We start from the raw sequence: 27,946 nt of genomic DNA on the forward strand, positions 1-27,946 counted from the left end.
CCTTAATCTCTGTTCCTCTCTCAAAGCGAGAGTCCAAGTTTCACAACCATACAGAACAACCGGTAATATAACTGTTTTATAAATTCTAACGTTCAGATTTTTTGACAGCAGACTAGAAGACAAAAGCTTCTCAACCGAATAAAAACACGTATTGCCCATATTTATTCTGCGTTTAATTTCCTCCTGAGTGTCATTAATATTTGTTATTGTTTCTCTAAGATATTTGAATTTTTCCACCTCTTCGAAGGATAAATCTCCAATTTTTTTGTTTCCATTTCGTATAATATTCTGTCACGAGACATAATCATATACTTTGTCTTTTCGGGATTTACTTCCAAACCTATCTCTTTACTTGCTTCAAGTAAAATTTCCGTGTTTTTCCTAATCGTTTGTGGATTTTCTCCTAACATATTCACGTCATCAACATAGACAAGAAGCTGATGTAACTCGCTCAATTCCAGACCCTGTCTGTTATCCTGAACTTTCCTAATGGAATATTCTAGAGCAAAGTTAAAAAGTGAAGGTGATAGTGCATCTCCTTGCTTCAGCCCGCAGTGAATTGGAAAAGCATCAGATAGAAACTGGCCTATACGGACTCTGCTGTAAGTTTCACTGAGACACATTTTAATTAATCGAACTAGTTTCTTGGGAATACCAAATTCAATAAAGACAGTGAAACTGATGGTGAGGGGGCTGACGACGATGTTGGCTCACCATTAGCTCTGCCACTGGAGTAGAAATTTGCAGCACAAAAAGTACGTTTTATTAATTCATCATTTTCCTTAAATGGAACACAGCATATAATAAGCACTATTTTTTTTTGTAAGAATATGCTTTGACAGCATGGACATAATGCTATTTAGGGCCATGTCAATTCATTTGTACAGAAAATTATTATTTCAAATTAATCCTATCATTCAATTTATATTATCAAACTGCAGCTTTGTGTTATTCGACATCTTTATTAACCCTAATAAAAGTAAACCTTACAAAACTGACATTGACATTGACATTCAGATCTATTGTTTGAAGATTAACATTTTTGTTTTATTTCACATATTGCCAGAGGAGGACAGTCATAGGACTGAAACCTCCATGTTTCTTGTGTGCTTTTACAGCACAGTATTTATATTGTAAATGTATTGTACATAATAATTGTATATAAAGTTTTCTTAAATTAAAAAAAAAAACTGATATAAATTCAGCGAGTTACGTCTGACTAATTTTTCTATATTTCGTGACTTGCAATTTCATTTGATGCAATCTGAAGATATTTGTTATTATTATTATTATTATTATTATTATTATCATTATTATTATTATTATTATTATTATTATTATTATTATTATTATTATTAAGTCTTCTGCATCTCCCTATCAAACCAATCTCAGGTAAAGAGTCGCGCTCCACAGTTTTAAAACTACTGCCGCTGAGTGACAGAGATGGAGAATAGAGTTGTGACCAGAGCTCAATGGTTGTGGCAACGTCGCGCTCGCATGTTACTGCTTTCGCAAAACGTCAAGAGGTTTGAACGTGACTGTAGCTGTCCGGTACCGTATTATTATAGTAAGGTATTTGATATAAACTATGAAACTATTAACACAGTCTAGTATATACAGTCACGAAGCTCAATACGTAGTAAATAAGCATCCGTAGATAGTTGCTGACCACTAGGATCGCTAATATCGCCTCATTCCAGACAATGCGAAATAATACCCTCACAACAGAAGCTTCGCGACTGTATATAAAAGACTGTGCTATTAATGTATTAAAGAAGGCTTTCATTCATATTGCAGTTAAGGTTTTGTTGAAAATAAAGGCAAAAACGTATTACGGCGAACGCCAGTAGGGGAAGTAATCCCCACCCGCGCCGCTCCGCACCTCGCTCTCTCTCTCTCTCTCTCTCTCTCTCTCTCTATACCAACGAGTTCTAGCTCGTTGCTCTATACTATCTTTTCAGCTCCTCGTGAAAGACGATGCTATGTTTCCGTTCGGTTACATATGTTTACAATTAATTATAGTGTCCCGGACGTTCTCCTACAGGAGTGATGGATTGGAGGTATTAAAGGAAGTCTTCCAGTAACGCGAATGGCGGTAGTCGGGAAGATGTTTAGGATATGTAATGTAGTGGGACAGTACAGACATATTTTATTTAATAGGTAAGTTCATAACTTTCAAGAGTTTTAAAAGTGCAAGTTATTTAAAGTGTGTAAATTAGTGTTTTACTTTGTTGTATTGCTCTCAGGGTGATTTCAAACATAACCTCATGTGTGTGAGGATAGTTATTAGAGAATGAATGAGTTGTTGTGCAAATAATATAGGCTATTTTATGATTACATATGACGGTGAAATCATAAGCAGAATATATGTAATTTATATTACTGTGAGATTCCTAGAGTCCTGAGAATGTATTATACTGTGTTATACTTCTACATGATTATGATAGGCTATAAGATGGAATTTTTTTCTGCATTTTTCCTCAATTCAGTGACTTTTCTTGTAAGTGTAGAATTATATTGAACTTTAAAATAAACAAATGTCTCAGGAGGATAAGAAGTGGGCGACAGGAACCGCCCGCTACACCATTTTTCAGATTTGGGGGACTCCCTTACTGTGTTTATACAAAATGAGAATAATGAAGTATCACATTTTTTCAACAGTAACAGTGAAACTTCAAATCTTTACATTCCACTTTCTAATGATGTCTTATTGTCTCTTATATCCATAGGAGCGTCCCAGCATTATATCAGCAAAATGTAGGCATCAAGCAATCGATAGAAGATAAACTTGGACTGCCTCCAAAACCAAAGAAACCTCTTACACCTTATTTTCGTTTTATGGCCCAAATTCGACCCAACTTGCTTCATAAAAATCCACATACTAAACCAACAGGTATGTTGTTCTAAATGCGGATAAATGGCAAATCTGCTGGGGTTCATTATCGGTAAGATTTAGTGTTAGACTTGGGAAAGACTTGTACCTAGTATAGTGATATATTTAGCCTACACAAATATTTTCTGAATATGTAGCTTAATTGAATTTATGGTAATAATTCTTTACTAGCATTGGCACGTTAAAGTACAAATGTATTAACATCATTGGGTTGTAGTCGAATCATACATATCGTATACGAAAAAAAAAATTGAGTGCCGACGTCAATTTCACACCGAAAATAAGGGTCGAAAGTTGCAGTGAAATTGATGGCCAGCGGAGAGGTGCGGGCAGCAGGGATCGCTCGAGTGAGGTGGAAGGGGTAGGCGGCAGGGAGAGGAAACACATGCATCTCATTTCCGTGCGTTTCCATATTGTTTTGCTGAGAAAAGGTGAGTTTTCGGGTCTATATGAGATATATGTGCTGCCACTCACTGCCGCCTACTTCTTCCACCTCAACGGAGTGATCCCACCTGCTCACATCTCTCTGCCAGCCCCCACTTTCACAGCAGCTTTCGACACTTAATTTGGGTGTGAAATTTGAGACCGATTAAATTTTTTTTTTCTTTATGATAACTATGACTCGTGTAGAACCCAAGAATGTAAATACTTTTGTACTGTAACATGGTTATGCTATAGTAAAGAAATACTGAATTTTTAAAGGAATTTAGTACCGGTAATAATTAATTGATCAAATTTACTGTTTATTTTTTTTTATGGATGAAATTTTTTTCTCAGATTTTTTTCGGAGAATTACAGACGTATTCGTAACAAATGTAATATTAATGTAGTCTGCACACAATCATATTGCTTAGAAGTAACATTTCACTACTTGTACTTTTTCCATAACCTTCACTCTTCAAAATATTGATGTTCTGCTATCGAGTTTTGCTTATATTGGCTCCTGCTTAACAAAGTAATAGAAATATGGAGAGTTCCTATGCACACTCGTCCCACTTCAACATCTACCTAACAAAATTTGTTGTCGAGTGGCAAGCAGTCTTACATAGTCATATGGACAGATCCGTGCTCGCTTCCCTATGCAAACCGATCCCACTCCACACATTACTGCTTAGCTTCTTGGGACAGGTGCTCTGCTCTACCATCATTAAACCAACGAAACATTACTGTCTGGGACCATTCTGCATAAGAACTCTTTGTAGTCGATTAAATATGTCTATGTCACTTATTTATGCGTATTTCTGTTCAGATATCATAAAACTGGTTGCACAAGAATGGGAAAAAACAGATATGACACTGCGACAGAAGTTAGAAGCAGAATACAAGCGCGAAATGGTTGATTTTGTGTCAGCCAATGTTAAATATGAACAGTCACTAACAAATGAACAGCGTGAAGAAATCAAGAAAGCAAAAGTTGTCATAGCACATTCGAAAGAAAAGAGAAAATTGAAGAAGGTAGGTCTGCTGTATGCTTTAAATATAGGTCTACATAGTACAGATTAATATTGGTAGAAGAAGAAAATGTCTGTCGCTGTGGAGTAATAGTTAGCATGCCTGACCGTGAAACAAATGGGCCTGAATTCAAATTCTGGTTGGGACAAGTTACCTGGTTAGGTTTTTTTCCGGGATTTTCTCTCAACTCAATAAGAGTAAATGTTGGGTAACTTTCGACGCTGGACCCTGAACTCATTTCACTGACAATATTACCTTCATATCACTCAGAGACTAGACAACCATAGTAGTTGATGAAGTATCATATGTTGTGTAGTTGCCTCTATGATAAAGACATGTTTTGTAGGGTGTCCGGATACTTTTGATCACATAGTGTATGACAGGTAGGCCAAGAACTATGACAGCCTTAAGGTCTGTTACAGGTAGTCCCCAGATTTGTGATAGGAAGGCCGAAAATGTTCGTTTATCCAGTTCCATATCTTCATTTCCTCTGATTTGCTGACAGTCCCATAATCATTTGGTCTCTATCAAGGTCTTGGGTCTACCCAATGGTCCTTTGCCTTCTGGAAGTCCAGACTTGATGTAGTAAGCCTTTGTTATAATTACCTTGGTGGCTCAGTTAACAGAATACTGACTTACAATAGCTGTGGACCCAGGTTCAAAACCTGGTGGGCAGTGGTGAACAAAGCCAAGGCTTGTGAAGGTTTTTCTCGGAGTTTCCTGTTTCCCTCCTTTATTCCACTGTCATTCCATTTCAATATTCATCATCATTTCAATAGTAGGTATCTATCCCTCAGTAGATGATGTAGTATTGTGATTGATATGGTACAGTGCACACCGTCACGGTGGTCTAGTGGCTAGAGCGCTGGACTTATAATCATGTGGACCCGGGGTCGATCCCCAGTGTAGCACTGTTGGACAAGCCTGTGGTCCAGGTAACAGGGGTTTTCTCCAGGAACTCTGGTTCCCCTGTGGCATCCCAACAAATCTTCATAATCATCTCATTGCGGGTGTAGCGTAGACCAGCCTCTTATGACACACCCGGGCAATGACTTTGTCGGTGAATTGGTCTAACATAACTGACTTCATATGGGTGAGTGACGTAAGTAAAGTACTCGCCATAAATTAAAAAAAATTAATAATAATACAGTGCATATATTTTATCTTCCTCCACTCACTTACAGGACTTGTGTCACAGCAATACTTAATTGTGCATGTGTCATTCAAGGACATGCATAACTGATAGACATTTGTCTTGTTGTTGTGTGCAGTATTGAGTTGACTTTCAATGCAGTAAGTGTGTTGTGTGCAGTGGTGGCTTTCATTTCTCTGTTTGTGTCTGTTGCTTGAGCCATGGTTCAGAGATATTAGTAACAAAGAATTTTCATTTGTAGTAACTTTTTAAAATACGAATCATCTGCTCAGTGTCTGATAGATTTCAAGAAAGTTTTCCAGGGGTTGGATAAGTCTAGAGTTCGTTCATTACTGAATAAATTCGAAACAACGAGATCAGTCAGTGTTAGACAAGAAAAGAAGACAAAGAACCATTTTTTAACTGAGGAAAACTTGGATGATAGTGGTGCTCGATTAGAACAATCGCCGTAAAAATCTCTCATGAAGTTAGCACAACAAGCTGAGGTCAGCTGTACATCAGCACATAATGCTGCGACAAAATTATTAAAATTTCACCCATACAAAGTTACAGAAGTGCATGCCTAGGAGCCTAGGGACTCACGCAGGAAAATCATTTTTGCAACTGGTTTTTTCAGTCTGTACATGATGGCCATTTAGACCCACAATCTATGATTTTTAGTGATGAGACATGATTTCACTTGCATGGAAGAGTTAACACTCAGTAGTCGGTACTGGTCAGTAGATAATTCATGACTTACTCATGAAAGTCCATTATATGTTCCTAAGGTCAGTCAGCGTTTGTTGTGCGAGTTCACTGTATCTCGAACCCCAGACCTTCAGAGACAATCTGCTGAACTTCGAACTCAGGTCCCTCAACTGCAGTCCACTGCACTCGAACTCAGGACTTCGGACGCTCATACAACTGCGGACACACTCAAGTCGAACTCTGGTCTCGAAGCTGGCTTCACTGCTACACAAGACTAGCTGGCTTGCTGTCCATTGACTATAACAACACTGCTCAAGTTCACTCGCGTGTCGTAATTTATAACCAAACCATAGTTTCTGGAGAGTACGATCTCCCGAACAATCGACAGATGCCTAGAAATTTCCACGGATGTCAGGATGGCATTCTCGAATAATCTGGATATCTCCCCTCTCTGCCGTGGTTGCTCTCTCTCCTCTCACCCCTCCTTTCTACGCCACAGCACATGCCACAGGAAGCAGATGCGCACGCACTTGCGCCGAATCACGGCCACCTTGTAATCCTTCTGCCGGTCGTGAGATCATATCCCAGTTCTGTCACAATATATATATATATATATTTTTTTTTTTTTTTCAAAAAAATATGTATCTCTTGTTTCTTTTCCAGAAAATGAAAGAACTGGGAAAGCCAAAGAGACCGGCATCAGCTTTCCTTCTATTTTTAAGTGAAAAGAAAGGTTCACGAGGAATTAAGTCCTTCAGAGTAAGTATAATAAAACATTGTTTTTCCAAATCATTTTTACGTGGGAATATCACATTAGAAAACATTCTAAACTATGTTTTTTGTACATATCAAGCCACCAGTGTAGCTCAGAAGTAGTGAATTGGTGGGCATGGGTCCAAATCGTGCTTTGGTTTATTATTCGGTTAAGGTTTTTTTTCTAGGTTTTCCTCAACTGTCAGGTAAATGTCAGGTAATCTCGTGATGAATCCTCAGTCTTATCTCGTCAAAGTGTCATTTATCACCAATTCTACCAGTGATAGATAATCCCACATTTCACATAGTATTGACAATTAAAAATTATATGATCTGCTTTTATTCAACAAGTTTAATAAGATTTTCAATATATTTTGTCTCTGACTGTTATAGCAATACTAGTGTAACTACAATAGAATCCTTCATATCTGGCAACTATGGGACAATGCCAGTGCTGGATAACCAATTTTGCTGGTTAATTGGAAGATAGCTTTAGAGCTTGTTTAAAGGCATATTGGTACTTTTGTGCAGAGATAACGCCATCTTGCAATTGCTGTTTCCAAACCTACCTAGATCTTTAATGGGCTATCTCGGAAACTTTAGGAACTGAGGCATGAATTAGATCTTCTTCCATTTGTTGAGCGAACAAGAAAGTATGTATTATTTATGCAATATCTTATTGGTCCGAATCTAATACGATCTCGAATATAATATGACCACAAGTTTTCAGATATTCTTTTTAAGAAAATAAAAATATTACACTATATACAATGTACACATTGAAAATGTTGTAGAATGAAAGAAAACTAATAAATTGTACCTTTATCTCCGGTAGTACAGTAATTTCTTTCAAATCCTTCATTACTACCCAATGCAGTATTTCATTGGTGGTTAGATTGCGATTGTTGACTAAATAAATAGCGTGCACTGCATCTTTGTAGTCATCTATAATTATTTATAGACTTCTGTTTTCGTATTTTATATGAATTTACTAAACCTCGAACACACTTCAAACATGTTAATATAAATAAACATGTTAATAAGGCTCGGTCCTGTATGTGTCCCGGAAGAAGACTCTCAAAAAAAGAAGTGCGTCTATTACACGGGTAAATACAGTAGTTATCTGATTATCTTAATGAAAGAAACAAACAACATTTTTAAGATAATGTGTTAGGCATGAAGTAACTATTTAAGAAACATTGTCAAGATATTATTAAACATGATTTCATTAAATTACATTTGTTTATACAAGTTTAGATCTTAATGATATGGACACACATATTTGCCATTACTTGAGACTAATCGGTAAGAAATATAAATCTTGAATCCTCATTTCCATCTTAGACCACAATAAGAATTTATTAAGTGCTGTTACTCGTCTTCTGTGGTTTCTCAAACCTTTGTATATTCTCTTCTGAAAAACCTTCTCCTCCCCCTCCCTTCTTTTTTTCTTTTCATAAATCGAATTTGTGCAAACAATGTTGACTTACAAGAAAATGTTTTCTTTCTGTCTCTCTGCAGGAATGGCTGCAGGATATGGGAAAAGAATGGGAAAATATGTCAGATGAGCAAAAGTCTCATTACACGGCACAAAGTAAAAAAGGTTTGGATGGATACAAACGTGAAATGCAAATATGGGAGGAAAAAATGATCCGACTGGGTCATATTGATGTGGTCCGCAATGAAGCTTTGATTGAGCCTAGAACGTCACCCGTTAAAAGAATCCGAAGGTCTAAGAAAAGCGAAGAATAGGAATTCGAGTGTCCCGATCTAAGTACACAGTCACAGTCTTTATCTTCATATTCAGATGGAGGTAGAGATGTGCCAGTAGGTGAACCCTTAGTTTCACCTCAAAAGACTGGCAAAGTGATGAGTCCAAAAACTTCATCCCAAAAGACCAGTACAGTGATGGATCAGGGAATCTCATTTCAAAAGACTGGTAGTGGTAAAGTGGTGGGTCGGGACACAGATGTTGAAGAATTAAATCTCAGATCTCCAGTATTTAGAGAAGATAGGAGTGATGTAGAATCGAGGAATGTTGAATGCAGTGGAAAAAATGACAAGAAAATACGTGAAAGAATTTTGTTACTTGCTTGTTACAAATATAAAGAATTGAAGAGTAAGCTACTAGAAGATTGGAGCATTACAAAAAGTAAGTTCCCAGATGGCATTCAGAAGCATGTTATGCTAATGACAGGTTTAGTTGTATTTATTATCTTCCTCAGATTAATTTTCTAGTGACATAATACAGTTGCACCACTATGCCTGAGCGTGATCTAACTTACTATGACTGCAAGTGTTTGCTAGGCAACTTTGGCTGAATAGCAGAGAATACTTTGTATATATTACTTAAGTAATATTTTTATGTTTTGTTATAAAAAGCATTTTATGTAATTTTTAAAAATAAGATCATTGGCATTGAATTTGAAATGCAATAATGATGTCTTAAAAATAAAATATGGAAATAGGTATTTGCTTTTATTGCATGTCTGTACACTTCACTACCCTATAATGTTCTGAAATAACTGTCCGAATTTGCAGAATGAGAAAGGATCATCTTTTGAGCACGTAATCACATTAACCCTTTGTTAACCAAGGATTAAAACATACAAAAATCAATTCCATAGTAATTTTGTGCATAAATATTGGAATTCGCAGTAAATCGTTAATTTTCAGCATTATGACATTTTTAAGATATATTCACTTTTTAATTCTTATTTAGAACTAGCTACCCATGTACTTTGCTGCACGTCCTTTTATAAATAAATATCATTGACTTAAATCTATTATATTTTCAAATATAGCTTTGTTATTATTAATGAATAGGTCTATTTTATTATAAGTTATAAGTCGTTTGCTGCTGAATTATTTTCAAAGTTGTGTTTAGAAGTATGAATGAAACTATTATTACCATGCAATACACTCTGGAGTTGTTCAGTTAATTCTACTTTTAAGCTTGGTATTGCGTTAGACCTAACAACGACTGAAACAGAATATATTTGTAAGAACAGAGGATTGTTCTCTCAACTGGAAGAAGGCTTTGTCACCAAACGGAACCACTTGGAATAAGGTGTTGCACTGTCTTATATTATTTAAAATGTGTTGATAACGGATGTACTACTGTAAATTTTTAAATGGTTATGGGGGAGCTTGACTCTCAGAAATAACATTTCCAGCAGCACAGCATAATCCGTTTGCTACTTTACCCCATTTTTGCGTTTCATTTTATCTATTTTACCTATTTGAATATCATTAAAATGAGCATAATCGATATTTAGATCGTAATGGAATGCTAACATAGTAATAATAATAAATTTATTTATACTGACAGAGTTAAGGCCATAGGGCCTTCTCTTATGTATTAACATGCATATTAACTCTCCACTACGCTGTCCAGCTCTTGTTGTTTGTTAATTCTCTGAAAATGTTCAGCGCTGTTTTCTCTTTTTCGACCCTGATAAGTTCGAACTGTCTTATTGGCATGTCAGTCAAAGCGTTAAGTGCTAGTTTCTCTTGCTCGAACCACTGAAATGTTTGTATAATTATTTAAAAACCCATTCTTCCTCACTCTTATTAAGTCTCCGAATTTTGTTTGTCTTCAGGCAGAAGTGTTTTGGTATAACTGAAACATTTGTTTGGCATTTTCAAACAGCACAGGCCTGCCTGCCTAATATTAACGTATAAAAGCTTTCCTCACAGAACACTACCCGAAATTATTAATGTCCAACTTATATTTATCCATTAAATAAATGAAACACAAATCAAATTCAAAACACAACATGCATTACTGCTCCTCCAACAGGCAGCGAAGCATAAATGCTGTCTGCCATGATTCTCGGTAGAGCAAGGTACAATCACGTGGTGTCATCTATAGAGTGTTCGTTTACATAATATAGGTCTACCAGCATGAAGGCCTAGCAACCTGCGACAAACCATATCCCGAACCCTCAACAGTCCATTTCAGTAAATCTGTTAGAGTGGTTGTGTTGACATTAGATTGCATCTTATTCTTCTGATTGTGTTAGTGAAGTGTTTAGATTAGCTCGTTCACATAGCACCACGGAAATTTAAAATTTACATTAACGCAAAGGATTTTCATGGTAGAGACTTATCGGAAAAGAGTGATTGTGGAAAGGTAAAAAGATGATTTGCAAGAAGATTTTCTAATGTTACTGTTCCACATGTCAAGACTATACGCAACCTCGTTAAACATTTAGAGAAACTGGGTCAATACTGAATAAAAGCAACAAAACACACGTTGTGTACTGATTGAGGAAAAACTGGATGAAATATGAGAAAAATTGGATCACATCTCATAAAAATATCTCTGTCATCTCGCGAAAAAAATTGGTGTCTCTAAAACCACAGCATATGAAGCCATTAAAATCCTTAAAAGGTATCAGAGATGTGTTGCAGCAGAAGGTCATCATTTCCAACGCCTCTTATATTCCAGGTAAGTTCAGTAATAATAAAAATGGCAAAGCGTACGCAAGACTGATTTCCGAGTGTTGCATGGCCTTCGTGCCGGTCAATCTACGTTATGTAGGCGAATGCTCTCTTACCTACAAACAGGGCTGGGCAGTATTTGAAATACATTTGTATTTTGTAATTTGCAAGGATTTTAGAAAGTATTTTGTATTTAAATACATAAAATTGATGTATTTTGTATTTCAAATACTGAAAATATTCCATTTTGAATCTGAAAATACTTTCTTCTTCTTTTGTCCTTCAAATTTTGGATTTGTATTTGAAGAATGAACTTCTGTCTTATTTGCCTACCCATTTCAGATGTGCTAGCCATACACTTAGTTTTCTTGCCACAGCTGATTTCCTTAATGCCATAAAGAAATCTCCAACAGCATCAAGGATCCATCACCCAACACTTGCTAAGTGTTCAGCATTATGGAATGCGTCTAGGAGACCCAAATCCTCAGAAATTATATCAGATGTCTTGAAATATTCATTAAAGTTTCCTTGCCCAACTCGATGGAATTCTCTTTATGGCTCAATCTCTCAAATATTGCAATGCAAACATGATATAAACAGTATATGTGAAAAACTGGGATTGCCAACCTTCAAAGATGTTGAGTTTTAGTACCTTGAAGAATAGTGTGCAGTTCTGAAGTCCATTGCCATAGCCCTTGATTTAATGCAAAATGAGAAGATGTGCTATTACGGCCAACTTCTATCCACATTAATTTCCCTCAAATACAGATTACATATTATGTTACCTAGTAATCTACACCATCTATTCCAAGTAACTCCAATCCTAATGAGTTCGCTTTCATCAAGATTTAAAGTGATGTTTGATCTGACCCTAGAAGCAAATTGAGTTATTTTGGCAGCTTGTTTCCACCCATCAATTAAGATGAGATAGCTACCTGACACTGCCTCACCAAATGATAAGAAGAGGATACAGAATATGTGTGTGAAATCAGCTGAGCAGTTCTCGTTACACCTTTGGTCAGTTCTGACAATGAAGACGATGAAAACAATTTTTATGTTTTCAACTCAAGTACAACAGACTTTGAAAAGCAAAAAGAAAAGAACTTGTCTACTGTAGAGTATGAGCTTATACAATTCTTCAATGGCAAAGGGACAACCCTGTGCTCTCTAGAGAATTACCCAACAGTGAAACAAGTTTTTATAAAGTATAATACAAGTTTGTGTTCCTCTGTGTCTGTACAAAGACTGTTTTGTTTTGCAGGATTTATTCATTCATCAGCAAGGGGATCCTTACCTGATGAACTTTTTGAGAAACTGGCTTTTTTGAAAGGGAGCAGTAATTATTCATATGTAGCACAATTTCATTGTTGACTGGGAAAAGGAAGAATGTTCAGTTACAGTGTTTATATAAAACTTCGAGATAAAAATAATTTTAATGTTAATATAATATTTTAGATTTTCGGTAATATTCTTATTTCTTCATATGTTGTATTGGGTATTTGAAATACAAATGTATTTTGAGTATTTGAAATACAAATGTATTTTGGTTAATTTTTTTAAAGTATTTTGTATTTGTATTTCAAATACTATTCTTTGAAGTATTTTGTACTTGTATTTGAAATACTTGGATGTCAGTATTTTGCCCAGCCCTGCCTACAAAATGGGACACATTATTTGTTAATGCCCAACCTACATAACAAAATAAGATGAAACTTCGATATCCTCTCACACCACAGCATACTTAAATCAATGAAAATAACTTCAGAATTATAACACACTACTCTACAGACACGATGTGATGACTGAGAAGGTTATATACTTAATAGGTAAGAGTTCTGTATAATGCACAACATTTCATATTGAATAATTAGTAAAACATCATCTTCAGCACGATTTGTGGTGTGTAGGCCACCTCAAACCTAGAACTCCACCCCTCTGTGCGCGAGATCTTATATACTCTGCTTGTTATGGCTAAATTTTATGAGTAAAAACAATTAACAATAGGTATCTCAGTCATAACATGATACAATACCAGATGGAACTATGAAGTAACTACATAATGAAATACCACTATTTGGTCCAGGGAGCATCCCTTTTTTTGGTGCAAGAATAATAAGTTTAACATGTTTCTAAATTAGTCTTGAATACATTCCTTAACAAACCATTCCAAACCAATATGAATATAACGTGGATTGTGTACGAAGGTAATATTTTGTTGGCCTCATTGCGCATCTTTGTTAACGTAAATAAAAACACATTAAAGCTAACATAGTAGGCCGACATAAATATTATTTTAAGAACCATAGGAAACAAATGTGGGTACATAATGAACAAAAGAACGCCATTTCGTGGCAGTTTGTAAAATGACTTGGATAATCTAGAAAATTAACAGCTCCAGTGAGCTCCAAGGTAAAAAATACTAATTTTTACTCAATTTCTTTTTTACTTTTGGTCCACGTGAAATAGGCCTATTTGCCATTTATGACAACATTCGTAAAAATGCGATTATATTCCATGGACAAAAAAATAAAATCTAGTAAAAAGTAATATTTTGCATGGACCAAATAAAGTTTAAATATACATTACTGTAGCTCACCCAAATATGTAATAAGCAATAAAAATATGTACCGTTATCTTACTGAATAATTAATACTTAATATGTATGTGTCGCATGTACATTATATTTGTAAAATTATTCCATCCCTGACTATCATTGGTTCATAAATAAACGCAATGCAAAGCAGACATAAAATGTTATTACCTTCTGATGGCATTAAATTTAACTACATATCGCTCATTCATAGTTAGTTTCAATAGTATATCAAGTTTTCTGTGTGTCTCTTTTAATCATACCTTATCATGCATCTGTGCCCAGTCCTCGATTTACTCTGGAGCTTCTGTAGTGACATAAAGCCTATGTCCATCTGAAGGAAGTACACTTTCCAATGATGAAAGAATTATCCAGATTGATTAAATAGTTTCCTAAGATTGCCTCATACAATCTTACAAACACTCTCTATTTATAAGAAGTTAATATTAGTATATTATAAACACATATGAATGTCCTCCATATAAATGGGTTATTTTAAAGTTCTTAGCGTTGACCAGATTTATAAACAAATGAAATTCTATCACAAAAATCGAATAAAATAATAAAATGGCTCAAATTTAAAAAAAAAAATGGGTTATGAATATTAATTTGATTGTTGTCCAAGACTGTTTTAAATAAATGTAGTCATTTGTTTTGTCTTTATTACTCGTATAATCTGAGATGGCCATGACACAAAAAGCATTGTTATATTAAACTTAAATATCACTCCTATCAAAATTTTGCATAGAATAAAACTTATCAAAAATCATTTTTAAAGAAACTTTTGTTATGTAACATTTTTCATGAAAATCAATAATAAGGGAGATATTTCCATTTATTTAATTCAGACCCCCTTAATCCCTCTTTAAATCAAGTATTTTGAATGCCATATAGCCTAAAATCTAAGTTACAACGAACTTAATTTTTATTCCAATTTTCATATTAAATCTGTTCAGCCATTATCACGTGAAAAGGTAACAAACATCCAGAGACAGACAGACATACAAACGAAAATTTAAAAAAGCAATTTTCGGTTTCAGGATGGTTAATTATACATGTTAACACCAATTATTTTGGAAAAGGGAAAATTACCAAAAAAAATTCGCTTACAGATTTCTTATTAGTATAGATTAATTTTCCCAGGCCAGTAATTTCTATAAATATCTCACAAATTACAATTGAACCTCAATACAACAATTTTTGGGGAACTAGGAAATTTGTATTGTTATATCAGGGTTACTGTTGTATAACTGTTGCCCAAATATATGTTTTGAAAGAGAATATAGTAGAAATAAGATGTATAAAACAACATTTCATAATATGAAATAACATTTACTCAAGATTTGATTACCCTACTTGGCATACAAATTCATTTAACATTCTGGCATGTTTTTAAAAAAATCAGTAATTGTACTCTGTTTTTGGTTTTGAGGTTTTCAGCAACAAACGTGTTTCTAATTGCTTCCATTCAGGGTTAATTTTACGACTTGCAACACTGTCCTTTATTTCCTTCCATTTCTTTGTGAGTGTTCCAAGTGTTGGTTGTGCAAACCCATACCTCTTAGCCACTTAGTCTGCTTCAATCTCCTATCTAAATCACTAAATGCAGCTAATTTAGTCTCCAAACTGATTTGTTTTCCTGTTACATCTTCCATTATTAACAAGTAATACTCGATGTGAAAAGTGCCAGGCGGTCAGGAAAACAGTGACAAGAACCATAAAAGCAAATCCTATTAAGGGTCACACACCCTTGAAGCAGATAAAATTCTATTGTAACACATTCCTTGCACAGAATGCCAAGATCGGTCAACAAAAGTATGAAAGAGGATCGATGAAATAATGGGAAACATCTTTAAGAGGGCAATACAAAGTAAAAAGTGAAATAATGAATATGAAAACCAAATATATTAAAATAATATGTTTTTATCGTTCCATTAGAGTTTCTCCAAAATTTGACCATTGTTGTAAATATGCCGGTACCAATCAAATTTATTGCTGTAACAGGATTTATCATTATATTGATTTTCGTTGTATGAAGGTTTGACTGTATACTATATACGAAGAATTGTGTTGCTAAAAACATGTCTTTCACGTTAATTCTCTTAGCCACTTATCATTATTTAATTGGTACTTGTAATTATTATTTAGAGGTAATATATTGGACACAAAATGATTCCAACAACTTGTGAGGTAAGAAAACCTGGAATTTTATTCCCTATACTCATTGTAAATCCTCAAGAAGTAATGGACAGATATTTGGAAAATTTTTTTATTACTGTATCATATAATAACAGACAATCCCGAACTTGTGAAACAATCTCGAGTCCATCACGAAAACAGTCTATTGTAGATATGAGATGGAACAGATCAGTCATGTAACTGTGAGAAAGATTAGACTGTTTTCATGATAGACTGGGACATTGTCTGGCTGTGAGTGGTTCTCATTTTGAGCATCTATTGTCAAGTTTGGTTAGTGATAGTGTTTTGTTTAGTTTTATGGTCTACTCAACATTTTATTTATGTGTCTTAAGTTTGAAGCCCACGAAACAAGTTTAATAAAAAGTTAAAAGACATGAATGGATAAAATTTCTACACATTCATACATAAAATTTAATGGAAATTCGGAATATGTAAATTTTAATATAGGGTGCCATTAAAAAAATAAAGTTTACTGTCGCATCCTATATGCCTGAATAACTTCTTTCGAATACTGGTATCATATTGTATAGTTTATTTTCAACAGCTTTTCTAAAATTAAAATTTAAGAAGTCATTAGCAATATTCCATACTTATTGTTCATTCTGTATATGGAAAGTATCATGTTTCGAACTTCTGTTCACATAGTTACTTTTTATTTGCATTTTACATATCGTCAACAGGAACCAAATGAATAGGGCTTTTGTCCTCTTGTAAATCACAAATATTTTCTGGTCCCACCATCTTCTTCTTGGTCTTCCCAAATCTCACTTGCATCTGGGTTGATACTGAAAAGCCAAGGTGATCTGGATCCATTTGGTTGATGTGCTCCCGCCAGTGTAACTGATAATATTGTAAATGTCAACAACAATGTTGCTAACACCTAATTTCCGCGTTTACCTATTGATCTGGAGTTGCGCTTGGGCGTGGGTTTGATTCCAGCTTGAGCTGATTACCTGATTGGATTTTTTCGAGGTTTTCTCCAACTATAAGGCAAATGTCAGGTAATCTATGGCGACTCCTTGGCCTCATCTCGCTATCACTAATTCCATCGACGCTAAATAAGCCAGTAGTTGATACAGTGTCGTTAAATAACCAAATAAAAAATACATTAAAAATCGCCAAATTTTTCCATAATAGTTATGTTTCTCTATTTAATCTTGTTAAGCCCAATAAAGGTCTCAAGAATCTCATGTGAGCAACTTCTAATATTTACATTTTACACTTGCAGAAGGGTAGTGAATGTGGTTATAATTAAACTGACAGTGTTCAGCATGGCACAGCGCGGACTGTAATGATCATAGGAGTGTGAAACCTCGTAGATATGGTAATTAAGCAATGCGCTTACGAATTATTAAAAAAATAATTAGTTCCAAGTCTTGCCATCAGGTGAAAATATGGCGCTGTAAGCAGTCAGAACGTGGTATGGGTGCAGAAAAAAGGCAGGAAAGATCAAACATATGAACACCTCGTGGGCCTGTTAGGTGTATAGTGACATCTGCATGTTATAGGGACCTGCTTGTGCAACATGTGATTCCAGCTTTGCAAGAACGGAACTGTGACCACACCATTATTTTCATGCAAGATGGAGTAACACCACATGTCGCTCGACAGATGGAAGATTTGCTGCGAAAAACTTTCAGTAACGACTGCATCATCTCTAGGCAATTTCCAGATGTGTGGCCTTCAAGATCTGCAGACCGAAATCCATGTGACTTCTAGTTGTGGAGATATTTGAAAGATCGCATCTATCAAGGACATATTCGGTCTCTGCCTGATCTAAAGACTAGCATATGACATGTCGCTCTGATTTCACCAGATATGTTGCGAGCAACTGTCGACCAAGCCATGTTACAGATGCAACTTGTTGCTGAGGTGGGAGGCGATGTTGAACAGTGTTTGTAACCATAGTTCCTATAGTCGCGTCACTGTTATTTCCGGCATGACTCCTCTTTGCTTACGCCTTAGAAAGTGAAGGCTCTATAAAGTCTAGGTAAGTCGAAAAGTCGAAAAAACTGCAAGATAATCACAGTAACCACTTCAAGACTTCAACACACTTAACATAAAAGGTTAGAAGTCCCCGATAAAGCGCGGGCAGAAACTCTCAGCTGATGTCTTAAATGCAGCAGTATAGTCAATTTAACTATACGAGCAAAAAGTAGCTTTATTATCAGCGTCTAATAATATCTTATTCGTTATTTTAGTATGCTCAATGTGATCCTTATGGAGATCGAAATAGCAGCTTTTGCATCCGTAACTCTCAATATGGCCATGTTGTCTCAGTGACATTTAGCAGGTTTTGCAAAAGTAAACATGGCATTGTGCAGTTAGCAGGTATTGCATCCTTACGCTCTCCACACTTAGCAGATTTTGCATCCATATGCAATTTTATTTACTAGATTTAAAGGGTTTAGAGTTTGATTTGTAACCGAATGTATGGCTTATTACGTAGCTAATGACGAACTGAAACCACGGTTACCATTATCTCACTTTTCATTTTTTTTGTCAATTCGCTGATTTTGCATCTGGGCTACTCAATTCCTGTCGACTGCTTACAGCGCCATATTTTCACCTGGTGGCAAAACTTGGAACTAATTATTTTTTAATAATTCGCGAGTGTATTGCTTAATTAGCATATCTACGAGGTTTCACACTCCTACGATCATTACAGTCCGTGCTGTGTCAGTTTAATTATAACCACCTGATATATTCCATCTATGACCTAAATCTTATCCTCACTTTTCTGGGTCGCAACCTGTTTATGAACAAACAAGGCTCTGGGAACCGACTCATGGCAGTATAACCATTTCATCATGTATGGAGGAAATGATATAAAATGAAAGCCTGACCAGTAGCCTATAAGGTGGCAGCCCTACCACTGGCACACTTTGCGACTGGTGCTGGTAACTAGTTCAAGGGAAATTTTATTACTTACGGCTTTTAAGGAACCTGGAGGTTCATTGCCCCCCCTCACATTAGCCCACCATCAGTCCCTATTCTGAACAAGATTAATCCTAATCCAGTCCTTACTGTCATATTCTACCTTCCTCAAATCCATTTTAATATTATCCTCCCATCTACGTCTCGGCCTCCCTAAAGGTTTTCTTCCCTCCGGCCTCCCCAAAGGTCTTCTTCCCTCCGGCCTCCCAACAGGAAAATTTTATTACTTCTAAGAATCACAGTAAGTCTAGGATGGATTTAAATAGTGACGACTGTGCTCTACACAATGGTATTCTGAAACCGGCAATCTGGAATGTTCGAGGAATTGAGCTCATTTTCAAAACGTCTCTTGTCCACCTGATAACGAAAATGAGCTTTCTGTGTCCATAAATTCTTCAAAAATAACTTTACATACAAGTGTAATGATTTGGCTTCAGAACGCCTCTAAACCACCAAAATCTTGTGTTAAAAAGAAAAAGTGACTATTGGAATCAAACTTTCTCTTGTAAACAACAAAAATTTTGACAAAATATTAGTTTCAGCTTTGGAATAAAAGTATCTCATAATCCCATTTCATTCTAAATGCACCCAACCTCTTTGGTTTCATAATGTCTCATGCCTAGCTGATAAGAAATTTTAGACCTAAAAACGTTTTTCGTAATTTCCTACAAAATTATGGGAATGGACAAGGGTCGTTTTGAAAAATAAGCTCCTCAATCATTTTACCAGTGATGAAGCATGCCATACTTACTAGCAGCATTTTAGTTTATCTTATCATCATTACTGAATATTTTATACAGTAGCTTATAGTGCAGTTATCACTAATAAAGTCTATACTACTGCCGCTGCCGCCACCACCACTGCAGTATTATAGGCCTATATTATTTCATTACTGTTATAATGTATTATTTTGGCATTGGAAATGCAATTTCATTACTGTAATTTACTTTGCTACACAGATTCTAAGGAAGTACTTTAGCAAAAAGAAATGCAGTAATAAAATTGTGATGTCTGAATTTTGACATCTCACCTGTCTTGTAAATTAATTTTATGCGCAAATCCTTTATTTCTGCAAAAGTGTTTATTATTGTGCCTTTGAATTCTGGCAGTCTGGTGAAGTTCCACAGTAGTTCTTTTTTCTATAGAGAGCATACTTCGATTCGACAATCTTTTGTTTGTCATATCATGGTTTCTTAAAGTATGTTTTCAACCTTTCCAGAATACTCATTGCACACTCACTGGAAGCAGAAGTAACTGGTACAGACGGACCACAGTAGCTTCAATAATTTTGTAGCTTCTTTGTAAATTTATGAATAAATTTTCCATCTTTCTGATACAAAGTTAAAATGGGTTTGTTTCGTTATTCAATAAATACGCCACAGAATTGAAATTAGGGCTGTTAAAATTACACACCATCGCAAAACCAACTATTTCACACAAAAATGTCCGAAAACTAACGAATTACTTAGAAAGTTTGGTGTCAGTGGCCAGATGATAGAATGGAAAAATATGCCAGTAATATCTCAGTAGACATGTCTTTTGGGTGTCATAAATCGCGTGCTAGCATTATTGAGGCAGGGAGTATTGCATACCAGACCTTCTTTTTCAATAGGATTTTGGGATAAGTGCGTAAATAAATTACTATTACACAACACAGTATACTTTACTTCTAGGCCTACAATGACATAGTATTAAATGTTTTAGAGAGATATTACCCATATGCCTTGCTACTACTTAACAAGGAAATTATATTTAACTGTCAGTTTATATATTTAACTAGCCGTATCCATGCGCTTCGCTGCACTTGTTATAAATAAATATTGACTTAAATCTGTTATATTTCCAAATACAGCTTTGTTATTGTTAGTGAATAATTAACTTATTATCAATTATAAATATCGTTTGCTCCTGAATTACTTTCAAAGTTGTATTTAGAACTATAAATGTAACTGTTATTACCATGCAGTAGTTTCTGGAGTTGTTCGATTAATTATACGTTTAAGCTTGGTATTATGTTAGACTCAATAGCATTGAAATAAAATACATTTGTAAGAATTGAAGGTTGTCATTCTCAGCTGGAAGAAGGCTTTGTCACCAAACGATACCATTTGAAATAAGGTGTTGTACTTCCCTATAATATTTAAAACGTGTGTTGATAACACTACTATAAGTACCTACCTAAGTTTCTAATTGGTTGTGGGGAATCTTGAATCTCAGGAAGAAAAACTTTTCCAGCAGCGCAACATATTCAAGACTAATTTACAAACATGTTACACGAATTATTCTTGCAAAGAAAACGAATGCTCCCTAGACCAATTAGTCGTATTTCAATTATGTAATTATTTCATAGTTTCATCTGGTATTGTATGACTTTATGACTGAAATACCTATGTCGTTAATTGTTTTTATTGGTAACATTCGGCAATAACTGACCGAGTATATAAGATCTCGTGCTCAGAGGGGTGGAGTTCGGGGTTTGAGATGGTCTACAAACCACAAGTCATACTAAAGATGTTTGTTAATTATTCAATATGGAGTATTGTGCACTACATAGAACTGTAACCTATTAAATATACATTACCATAGTTCACCCAAATACGTAATTAAGCAATAAAAATATGTACTGTTATGCTACTGAATAATTAATACTTCATATGTGCCGCGAGTATATTTGTAAAATTATTCCATCTCTGGCTTTTATTCTTTCATAAAAAACGCATCACAAATCAGACATCAAATTTCAGTACGGTACCTCCAAATAACATTAAATTTAACTGCAGTACATATAGCTAATTATTAGTTTCGACAGTATATAAAGTTTTCTGTGGGTAAGGTTCTGTTTAGTCCTACCTTATATGCATTTGTGCCCAGTATTCGATTCACTCATAAGCATCTGTAATGACATAAAGCCTACGTCCATCTAAAGGAACTACACTTTCCAATGACGAAAGAATTATTTAAATCTACTAAATAGTTTCTTGAGATTGCCTCATGCAAACACACAAACACTCTCTCTTTATAATATAATAATATTTAGGTTATTTGTAAGAAGTCGTCGCTGAACGATTCACATCGTTTATAGTTCACTTCTAGGGTATTGTTACACAACAAGATGGATGCACTGAACGATTCACATCATTTATAGTTCACTTCTGTGAACGATTCCATTGTCTATTGTTACACAACGCACTAAACCTGGAGTAATTTAAGCTTATTAATCAAATAAATAATTCTACTTACTGTTTTTTATATGCTCACCTGTATGTAATTTCTATTTTATACATATTTCATTGTTATTTTCCATCCGAAGATCATTAAGAACGATGAATATTACTTAATATCTCCTATCTTTCTTCAAATAGTGTTTATATGCCATGTTAATTTTCATTTGTTTTCATAAGTTAACAATGATGCACATTGGGAGCAACTTATAAGAAATTATTTTCCTACACAATCCACGCTATATTCACGTTGTTTTGGAATTATTAATCGAAGATGGTTTGCTTATTGTTTATTACATGCACATTTGTATGTAATTTCTATTCCATACGGTTTTTTTTCTATCCCCCGATCATTAAGAACGGTGAATATTGTTCATGCTTGTTTCTTGTATTTCTTAAAATAATGTTATGTGGCATGTTAGTTTTTATTTGTCGTTATTTACGTAAAAATGATGCGCCAAAAAATAAAAAATAATAATAATTTCGTACTCACTCCACATCCTATGTATTCACATTTGTTTTTCAGTAATTTATTAAAGAATGTACCGGTATTTAAAAGACTAATAATTTAGAAACATGTTACATAAATCATCCTTGTGCCAAAAGAGAATGCTCCCTGGACCAAACTGTCGTATTTTGCAGTGGTCGTCAGTACTCGCTGAAATGGGTAATAATAATATAATAAAATAATGTTGTACGTAGCATTTAGAAACATGTTACATAAATCATCCTTGTGCCATAAGAGAATGCTCCCTGGACCAAATTATCGTATTTTGCAGTGGTCGTCAGTACTCGCTGAAATGGGTAATAATATAATATAATTGTTTTGCACGTAGCAAGCGGGGTATTGGGGCTTCAAGCCCTGATGATGATCCTACGTGTAGCACATGATGTAAAAAGCGGGGTATCGGGGCTACAAGCCTCGATGATGATCCGACGTGTAGCACATGATATAAAAAGCGGGGTATCGGGGCTGCAAGCCCCGATGATGATCCGACGTGTAACACATGACGTAGAAAGCGGGGTATCGGGGCTGCAAGCCCCGATGATGATCCGACGTGTAACACATGACGTAGAAAGCGGGGTATCGGGGCTACAAGCCCCGATGATGATCCGACATGTAGCACATGATGAAAAAAGCGGAGTATCGGGGCTGCAAGCCCCGATGATGATCTGACGTGTAGCACATGATGGAAAAAGCGGGGTATCGGGGCTGCAAGCCCCGATGATGATCCGACATGTAGCACATGATGAAAAAAGCGGAGTATCGGGGCTGCAAGCCCAGATGATGATCTGACTTGTAGCACATGATGAAAAAAGCGGGGTGTTGGGGCTGCAAGCCCCGATGATGATCCGACATGTAGCACATGATGAAAAAAGCGGGGTATCGGGGCTGCAAGCCCCGATGATGATCTGACTTGTAGCACATGATGAAAAAAAGCGGGGTGTCGGGCACTCAAAAGTGCCTTTTCGAAAGCATGGTGATGCGCATTTGACAAACGCAGTGTACTTACTTGCTAATAATCCCTTTTTATTTTTCGTTATTTACGTAAAAATGATGCGCCAAAAAATAATAATTTCGTACTCACTCCACTTCCTATATTCACATTTGTTTTTCAGTGATTTATTAAAAAATGTACCGGTATTAAAAAGACTAATAATTTAGAAACATGTTACATAAATCATCCTTGTGCCAAAAGAGAATACTCCCTGGACCAAATTATCGTATTTTGCAGTGGTCGTCAGTACTCGCTGAAATGGGTAATAATATAATATAATTATGTTGTACGTAGCAAGATCGATTATTCAATTGATAAGATATTTTATGAGGTTGTCATGACTGAGATATCTATTGTCAATTGCTTTTATTTGTCAGAAGGCCTTGACTGACGGGTATATAAGGACCGGCGCTCTTAGCGGTGGAGGTCGGGGTTTGGGACGGCCCACAAGTAACAAGAGGATAAGGGAGAGACACCTAGTATTTTAAAGATTTATATCGTTCACTAGATGAGTTGATTCAACTAACCTGGAAATAATGTGAATCGTCCAGCGACGACTTCTTGCAAATAACCAATATTTAGTATCACATATCATATCATCCGTATATTAATCCGATTGTTGTCCAAGGATTCCAAGGCTGCCTTAAATAAATGCAGAGTCGTTTGTTTTATCTTTATTACTCGTATATTCGTGGCTAACATCGTATATTAATCTCACGTGGCCAGGATATAAAAAGCATTGTTATTTTAAAACAAATATATCTCACCTATGGTAATGCAGAATTCCTGCACGGAAATATTATGTACTTCGGTACATCATAGACCATAGTAATATCAGTCCTATCAAAATTTTGCATAGAATAAAAGTTATCGGAAATTGTTTTTAAAGAAACTTTTGTTATGTAACATTTGTCAAAAAATGAGTAATAAGCGAGTTATTTCGATTTATTTAATTCAGGCCCCCTTATAACCCCCGTTTAAATAAAGTATTTTGAATGGCGTATAGCCTAAAATCTAAGTTACAACGAATTTAATTTATATTCCAATTTTCATCGAAATCTCAGCCATTAAAGCGTGAAAAGATAACAAACATCCAGACAGATATACAAACAAAAATTAAAAAAAAAAGCGATTTTCGATTTCAGGATGATTAATTATACATGTTAACACCAAATTATTTTTGGAAAAGCGAAAATTACCAGAAAAATTTCGGTTACAGATTTATTATTAGTATAGATTATAGTGTGTTTGTGTGTGCACTGTATAATTTGTGAGATTGTGAAATTTTAAAAACAGACCAGCATTTGTTGCATTGAATTATCCTACCTCTTGCACTGGCCAAATTACCCCTCCCCTATATCAGCCTTTTTTTTTTTGTGTGTGTATATTGAGTGAATAAATTTCAGCTACCAACATAGTAGATAGGGAAAGAAAGAAGTTAAGGCCACAAATTAAGTGTTTAACTAACTCTAACCTTTTAATAAACTGCAGGTTCAGCAAACTTGTTATAGATTGTGTGAAAATCCTTTTTTCAGTGAGTAACTTTATAATGCTTAATTTTTTCAGGTTTTTCCATCATTTTGGATGCTGTGATAGTACAACCTTGGATTTATTTGTGGGAAATAATAGAGGATTTATTTATGTGAACTTTTTTTTTCAATTGTACTTACATTACAACAGTAGTTTTTCAAAGCAAAAAAAGCCTTTTGTTTTAATAAAGTTTATAGAATACCTTAATAAATTGTGCACCTCTAAATAACTACATATTCTTTAGAAATTTGTAGCCATTTTCGGACTTTGTCTCTGACCACTGGAGACATTGTACTATAAATAGAAATAGTCTGATGCGCTTTAGCATTGTGCATGTGTGCATGCATGCGTGCAACAACAGTTGCCAAGAGTTTTCTGATGGAGAAATTCTTCTGGCACTTTTTTGGTGAGTGTGTTACCTCATTCCATTGATTGGCCTTTTTGTTTCAACATTTGCATAAGAAATCCATGTCTCGTCACCTGATGACAATCTTGCTCAGAAGTTCTTCTCCTTTGACATGATAATGTGACAGGAAGGTTAAAGCATTGCCCATCTGATGTGACTTGTGTTGTTCAAAAAGCAATTTCGGAACCAAGTGAGCACAGAATTACCGGTACCCTAAATTTTCTGTAATGATCTCATACAGAAGAGTTCGAGAAATTTGAGGAAATTGTTCCAAAAATTCTAATAATATGGTGAACCGACGGTTTTCACGAACTTTTTCATCATTGACAACACTTGATCGGCCACTTCTTTTTTCATCGTGAATGTCTGTTCATCCATTTTTTAACATTTGACACCATCGCACAACACCCTCACTCATTATGTTTTGCCCATTAACACTACAAATATCACAATGAATTTCTGATTCCTTTAAGTTTTTTGCTAGCAGATATCATATCACTGCTCGCACTTCACATTTGGCAGGATCTCCTATTGCAGCATTCATTTTGAATGGAATCACATGCAGATGAACAGCAGCACAACCCTTCTCCCTCTCAATGCTAGATACATACTGATCAACTGGCATCGCTTCCCCCAATACTTCTCATGCTACACAGAAATGGAGAATACTTTATGAATAGCCCTCGTATATATGAAGCAGATGCCCGCTGGTCAAGTTTCTAAGATTTATTGTATGCATATGTATCATTCAAATTTAGTCAGTCAACCACCTCATTATTATTTTTAAAAGAAATATTGTTAATGAAATTATACAATTATTTAACTTATTTTATGCTCACAACCTGGATGGTTAATAGTAATTTATAATTTGTAACAATAACACATCTGAATTATATGTTGAGCAGTAATAAATAATAATATAATGAAAACTGATCAACATAAATGGCAACAATGATTTCTTATACGGTGGTCCATTACATGCAAGTACAGTATTCAGCATCACAATCTAGCTGTCCAACATATGGAATCAAGATATAATTGGTCTGTTTATATTGAATTTTATAATGGTTCACCGGCAATGAAATGACAACTGAGATTTTGTATACGTTTTTGCTCATTCAATGTATGAAATCATTTAGCTGAAGATGAACTGATTCATCTGTATTGTAAAATAATTAACTGTATATAAAAAAAAAATCCCCAGCAATAAAGGCACTGACATTTTCTATATGTTCTCAGTACGACGTGAAGAATTATCTCTTGAAAAAGTTAGCATCTCAAGGATGTGTTTAGGAATCACATCCAGTAGAAGGGACCATCCCACAATACTGCTATAATATTATGGATTCTGAATTTCTACAATAACTGTCAGCTAGGTAAGCTTCATAACACTAGCATTGCAGGCGACTAATCAATCCCTAATATTTTCTTGTAGGTGGTTCGACTAACTGGAAATGGCTCTGCTGATACAATATGCATATCTGAACATTGCCGATGCTGATTTAATTTTATGGGTTATGTCGGTGCATTATATTGAAGTAAAAGTTTCAAAATATCAATTATTTATTTCACACATTTATGTCTAGGTATAATGCATTATTTCAGAAATCATGTGTGTTGCAGTGGATCAGGCAACACCATGCTTGTATCTCTGTCACTTTCTCTCTCCCTTTCCTATAGCTGTGTCGCTGTTTTTTCATACAGCCAATTATGTGAACGATTGTAAGAGTCTTAATAAAATGACTTTTTTAAAACTATGGATGGATAAAGTCCACCAAATAACCTCATTTTAAGTTCAAAATAGACCATTTGTTAAGATAAAAGTTGGTTACGGTAGCCCTTCAAATAATTTCTAACAATGTACTGCAAAATTTAAAAAAAGGTTAGCCATCCCTGAATCAAGTTCCATTGAACATTAGAATACAAGCTTCGAATCTCTTATGAAGCATATTTTATTTTGTGAATTAAGAGCTTACGAAGAAAAAAATCTTTAATATCATATATATATATATATATATATATATATATATATATATATATAGATATACACATATGATATTAAAGATTTTTTTCTTATATATATACTCACAAATGGCTTTTAAGGAACCCGCAGGTTCATTGCTGCCCTCACATAAGTCCTCCATCAGTCCCTATCCTGTGCAAGATTAATCCAGTCTATC

At 35.1% G+C, this 27,946-nt stretch overlaps 1 protein-coding gene across 5 annotated transcripts; it reads left to right on the plus strand.

Moving 5' to 3' along the window:
* Positions 1-1,982: 1,982 nt before the first annotated feature.
* On the plus strand, positions 1,983-27,450 carry LOC138716323 (transcription factor A, mitochondrial-like). 5 transcript variants are annotated; one of them, XR_011336640.1, is made up of 6 exons: positions 1,989-2,160; positions 2,730-2,893; positions 4,143-4,348; positions 6,849-6,944; positions 8,460-9,090; positions 27,202-27,450. XR_011336640.1 is itself a non-coding variant. In XM_069849280.1 (5 exons), exons 1-5 carry the CDS (start codon positions 2,090-2,092, stop codon positions 7,338-7,340), a joined length of 546 nt encoding a protein of 181 aa, XP_069705381.1. In that variant the 5' UTR covers positions 1,983-2,089; the 3' UTR covers positions 7,341-7,939. The 5 variants fall into 5 exon arrangements, 2 of the variants coding, with proteins under 2 accessions (XP_069705381.1, XP_069705380.1); XR_011336639.1 differs by lacking the exon at positions 27,202-27,450 and adding an exon at positions 25,397-27,007; XR_011336641.1 differs by lacking the exon at positions 27,202-27,450 and adding an exon at positions 11,727-12,850.
* Positions 27,451-27,946: the final 496 nt, after the last annotated feature.

Source organism: Periplaneta americana, chromosome 16 (genome assembly GCF_040183065.1).
Source record: "Periplaneta americana isolate PAMFEO1 chromosome 16, P.americana_PAMFEO1_priV1, whole genome shotgun sequence".
NCBI lineage: Eukaryota > Metazoa > Arthropoda > Insecta > Blattodea > Blattidae > Periplaneta > Periplaneta americana.